Source organism: Gymnoscopelus microlampas, assembly GCF_963454915.1.
Source record: "Gymnoscopelus microlampas genome assembly, chromosome: 4".
Classification (NCBI taxonomy): domain Eukaryota; kingdom Metazoa; phylum Chordata; class Actinopteri; order Myctophiformes; family Myctophidae; genus Gymnoscopelus; species Gymnoscopelus microlampas.
Window position 1 is genome coordinate 39566663 of NC_139941.1, and position 6000 is coordinate 39572662.

General features: G+C 37.3%; 1 protein-coding gene across 5 annotated transcripts in view; it reads left to right on the forward strand.

Moving 5' to 3' along the window:
- The window catches only part of pbx3b (pre-B-cell leukemia homeobox 3b), a 104705-nt gene extending 101146 nt beyond the window's left edge, over window positions 1-3559 (forward strand). For 4 of the 5 annotated variants that reach the window (XM_084055258.1, XM_084055260.1, XM_084055259.1 and 1 more), the window contains one exon: window positions 2295-2415. Coding sequence is in view for 1 of the 5 variants with exons in the window: in XM_084055262.1 (XP_083911388.1) it covers window positions 2295-2387 (93 nt within the window). In the remaining 4 variants the exon portion in view is untranslated. Of the gene's footprint in view, window positions 1-2294 lie in introns of all 5 variants that reach the window. The other variant, XM_084055262.1, reaches the window with a different exon arrangement.
- The last annotated feature ends 2441 nt before the right edge of the window (window positions 3560-6000 follow it).

Sequence of the window (6000 nt, forward strand, 5' to 3'; positions counted from 1 at the left end):
GGTAGTTTGTTAATTTGATTATTTTTTAATAATTGTGTGGTGTTCTTGTAGTAAAAGTACATTCAATTGTATCAGATACCTGGCAAACTTAGCCGTGAGCTAATCTCTGTTCTCTTCAAGTTTAGGAAGAGACAGTACACATTCCCCAGTGCCTTGACAAGTCTTATGTGATGTAACATATTAGACATGGTAGACATCTTGGCATATTGTCGTGGGATATGGATGAAAGCTGCATTTATAAAATAGCACATCCCAGGTCAGGGGGAATGAAAAAGACATTTAGAAAGCTGCGTCTTTACTTTTTATAAACATCTTTTCATACTTCACATGACTCGAGCCAAAATGAGATGAAAAGGCTTTCACTGCGCTGTATCTCTTTCATTTAGCTGTTTTGAAATGCTTCACAGAATTTTCCATAGCCTTATCTTCATGATAAAATATGAGCATGTGATCGCCTCCAGCCATTTTCATAGACGTGAATTCCATCTTCCCTGATGAGGGTTGATACGGAGGCTTTTTGTAAAGCAGCACATAATCTGAAGCCATCAGAGTAAAGATTAATTTAGTTGATGAGAGAGGAAGAAGAGAGAGAGAGCAAAGTACAGGGAGTGAAATGGTGTCAGGCAGCTTTCCCTCTGCTAGATGAGAGTATCTGTTGTCTTTGCAGTATATATCGTCATGACTGTCGTGTGCAGGGGAATTACTCAGATTTTGAAAAGATTTTAATATTAAACATTGTGGAAATTAAAGCACAGAGCAGTAATGGAAAAAAAGAGAATACAATCAAACAGAACAAAAGAATAACAAATGAAGTACCCTTAGGTTATTAGCAGCAAGGGTATACAGTATATATACTGTATTTATGGACAAAGAAATAGTGAGAGACTGCTGGCACCCAAAGCATTTGGTGTCATTTTGGATTGTTGAAGGCCCTCTCACTATACACTCTTTAGAAGTGTCACTTCTTAGTAGGATCAAGTGTTTCACACTTTCTCACAGGGTTTCTCACTCATAATACTCCATGCACAGTGTATGGGTCTCACTTCCATGCACAGTGCATGGGTCTCACTTTCATGCACAGTGTATGGGTCTCACTTCCATGCACAGTGCATGGCTCTCACTTCCATGCACAGTGCATGGGTCTCACTTCCATGCACAGTGCATGGGTCTGTGCTTACTGGGTCACCTGTAAAAAAAAAACATGCAAAAAGACATCAATGAAAAAGAAGAAAAACTGAAAAGGAAATGGAGATGATTTCGGAATAAGTCTGATAATAGGCGTTACAGTCTTTGTAAAGGATTTCGCAATACCATGTTTACCATGCTATCAAACAATAACAGTGTTTAATAGAGGCATTAGTGGAATCCCCAAAATAATTAGCATTTCTGTCTAGATTGAGGCACATGAAGTGTCATAATTCCGAGTTCATAGCAAATGAATGGCAAAGGCACGCTAGGGAGGAATTAGCATTCTCTAACCTTTAGCTTTGTTGATGGCGACGTAGGGGGATCCAGCAGCAAAGGCTAGGTCATGCCTGGAGCAAAGCAAAGTCAGACTAGCTAAGACCGGCTCCATTGGAAAGGCACTGCTCCGTCACTTCCACTCAGCCTTCCCCACCTCACGCGGGCCCGGCCCTCCCTCCTCGTGACTGACAGGAGAATATGTAGAGACAAGCTGTCTGCCTTTGCTTGAAATCTGCTCCCATTGGTTGGGACACGAGACAAATTTGTTTTTCGGCGGGTCCCTTCCTTTGCTGCATGTCACACAGTAAAATCCTCAGTGTTAATTTGATCCATTTTTAACTCAGAGAGTGTAAAAAATGGAGTTCCATCTGTACACTTTCAGAGTTAAATTACCACTGAGGATTCTGCTGTGTATTGTAAAGGAAACAATGCTCCCTGGCTGATTCCATTTTAATGCCAAATGTAGCCCTGCTTCATTCGTTGCTCTCTTTTTCTCTCTCTCTCTCTCTCTCTCTCTCTCTCTCTCTCTCTCTCTCTCTCTCTCTCTTTTATATATTTATATATATATACCTTTTATATTTTAAAATGTATATATATACACTGTATATACTGTGTGTATATATATATATATATATATATATATTTTGTTGTTTTTTTGTTGTCAGCACTGTCGTGCTCTTTGGTATAAATTCTTCTCACATAATTGGGGATTTAAAACAGTTCTTTTTTTTTATCCCATTAATTATGTATTGCAGCTTAGTAAATTTCTGTCTGTGGTCATATTACAGAGAACTTGATTGTAATCTCTACCCTCGCTTTCTGTGTCTTAGGCTAATGGGGGATGGCAAGATGCGACGACTCCGTCTTCTGTAATATCTCCGACAGAAGGGCCTGGAAGTGTGCACTCTGATACCTCGAATTGATCCGCTATTAATGTGTCTTCGCTCTAAGCTGGGCAGGGACATTCACTGGCTGACCAACTGAAGAGGATTAAAAAACCTCCTTCAGAACTAATTCTTTCCTGTACCTAGAAATCCCTCCACTCCACCACAAGCACCCGCCATCCATCACCGAATCCACCACACCACCACCACCATAAAGCGACATTCTGCATTATGAACAAACACCCAGTGTTTCTTGATAGTTCAGTGTTTTCTCTCTTTATCTTCATGAATTGCACACTTGTGTTCGACCACGCTCCTTATTTGTTGTTTGTCGTAGGGGTAAGCACAGTTATGTACAAAAATATGGAACTACCCTCAGTCAGATCTCACCGATTTTTAAATTTCCACAATGTGTTCTGGTACAAAGAAGGAGGAGGAAATTCAACTCTACTCAAAGTGCTGGAGCACACGGTTCGTGTATTTCTAAAGACATTTGGGAATGACTTTATTTTCAGGTTAGTTTTTTTTTCTCTTCCCTCCGTCCTCACATTTTCTCTTTACAATACTGTGTGCTTTTTAAGGTACGTACATGATTAAAAGCAGCGGGTTCTTTGACTGAAACTGCTGTTTTGCAGCAACTCAACAATGCTACTTTTGACAGCTCCATGGCAGCTTTCGCAGAGTTACTTTTTCTTGGATTTATTTTGCCGTGCAGCCACGCTTCACTAGATTTACAGTACACACAAGGAATAAAGGAGTTGACTTCTTCAAAACCCTGGAACTTTGATATGCTTGATTATAGCATGACACCGTTCCACATCTTATGATTTGATGTGAGGTACAGTATGTTGTGTACATAATGTCATGCATTATGTTTTGTGCTTTTTATTTTTCATTTTTTACTTTGTATTTCCTTTGTTTTGCTACTAATTGAAATTGTCACACTGTAGTTGTGACAGTGAGACAAATTACACTATGGCACTTCCTGCACATTAAAGGACCGCCCCCGAATAATACAGGAAAAGTTGTATATAATATAGCTAAAGAATAATTATACATCCCACAAATCAATACAGCTTTATTACCTCATTCAAACTCCATAGAAACCAATAGATCTCCAACATTTCCGTAGCTTACAGTAGAGTGCTCACTTACTACCTCTAAACAATATCACCAACCATAGTTTTTTGTCCTTATTTGACGTTTTTATGTAGTTATTTTGATGACATCTCGTAACATTGTAAACTCTTCATTCTTCATGTAATCTAATGTATATTTTAATCTTTTAATAAAATATGGTTGCCCACGTTGCAACTTAAAATGATAAAAACAAGAATTGAAATGATAATGATAATATTAATTCTACAAGAAAATAACAAAAAAGAAGAATCTAAAGAGGGTGAGGTGCAAAATTGTTGGTTTGTGAATTTTACGAAAGGGGAGCGATGAACATTGTTGATAAATTAACACCAAACAGTGAAACTGTTGTAAATACTGAAGAACATTTTGAATGTTACTCATCTTGTTTCTAAATCATGCAAAAAAGGAAAAAAAAAATCATTATAAAAACTGTAATGCATAGAGGTTTCAGTATTCAGAACTGTACATTTCTGGCTCTGTTCAACAGGGTTGCAACTTCTTTTCTCTTTTTTCTATTGTATGTGATTCTGAAACTGAAAGTCATGACAAATGATTTGTGGCAGTGATTCTAATGTATTAAAGATGTTTAGTGTTTCTTTCTAACCAGACTACACCCTGGACTGAAAAGTCTTCCTTGTGGTAGTTGTGTAATTTCAAACATGAATAAACCTTTTGCTTTCATGATGGGAACACGTGCCTGCTTTTGTTATTTGTATTTTTTTCCCTTTCTGACTCCACAGGGAAGAAGAAGCAGAACTAAAAATAAAGGGTTCGTTTTTCATTGAAAGAGCCGTGAGTGCATGTTTATCTTGATGGACTGATATGGTGTTTTTAATGTGGTGAGTGTCACACCTTTTCTGTAATGTGTATTATTCAGACAGACCATCGATTTGTAACCTCCTGATTCAGGACGGGACAATAATCTTCACCTAAGGTTATCAGATTCTATATACAATATTTGAAGTTAATCTGAAAAAAAGAACTATAAACTTGGAACCTTGAAGGTGTTTAGGTAAGCTTTACATAATTGCCTGTTATTTAAGCATTGCACAAATATTGTGCATTTCCATATTCTTTTTACACAAGAAACATTGTCGCTCTATACTTGATAAACTAATACTTATTTGACCTGAGTTGGCCCTGTACTTGGTCTGCTCCAGATCTGCTTCAGATCTACAAGCATTCAATTGTGTGTACTTGAAACACATTGTGTACTTGTAGATCTAATATTTCCCCCAAATGTTCCCCCTGAAATAGGGATGCTATAGGGTTCAAGTGGTTGACTTTGCATGTGGCTTTTGCTATTGTTTCAAATGGGGGGCGGAAGGTAAAGCCTTAACAGAAACCTGCTGTGGAACTGACATGCTTAGGGCAATTAACTGAAATGTCAGCCACTTCTAATTCTGGTTATTTTGTCTGTCTGTTGTGGAAAGGCTGCCTTAATGGATCATTGGTTACCAATTCCACATGGAAATTGACATCCATTTATTCTCATTTTCTCAGCAGAGTTCTTAATTTTCTTGTTGTGTCTGTGGTTTGCATTCAGTGTTCAGTGTCACAGAAAGTGTTCTAATTCCTTCCCAAAAGGACCTGGTACCAGTGAAATAATGTTTCAATTCCCCATTTTCACACGTCTGCTTGTGCTGAAACACCATAAATACTGTGCTGTACATGGATGGTACTGGTATTTTTTTAAGGTCATCTAACATTATTTTATTTGTCTACTTGTCTGTGGTACATACCATGTCTGTGGAGCAACCCGAATTCCAAATCTCACTCTACTCTACCTTCAGGGACACTGAGCTGGTAATCTTAATGTTCCAAGTATTACTCAGACATGCCAGAGTTGTACTCTAACGTAAACCAAAGAGTAGTGCCACTAATTAGAACAGACACTTAATTTGAAACTTCCCCCCCCCCGGTGTATCAGCTAGTCTCTTTCAGGACATCTATAAAAAAACAAAACAAAACAATACAGCGGTAATGAAGTATATGTACTTGAGCACTGTACTTAAATAATATTTAGTATCGGTACTTTGCTTGACATGACTTTCACTCCACTACATTTCAAAGACAAATATTACTTTTCCAATTCCAATACAGCAATGCATTGATATTAAAAAGAAAACATTTTGTAAATTGTACTTTTGAATTCTTAAGTATCTTTAAAAGGATATACTATTGTATATTTAAAAAAAAAAAAAAAAAGTACTCCAGTAGAAATTTGACAGTTTTCACTAGTTGTGTAATATTTGACCAGGAGTATCTATCTATACTTTAACTCAAGTACTGGGGTTACTTTGTCCACCACTACTCAAAAAGCATGCAAGTACAATGTACGTCACTATTTTAAAATGTTTTTAGAATAATGATAAAAAGGAACAGTTTTGGACATACAAGGTTTCTGCCTGACAGCAACGAAATCTATATCTTCATCCTTCAAGCAAGACCAATTTTCCAAATGAAGACAATAATCCTTTACTTGCCAGTTTAGATACAGATTGAGATTATG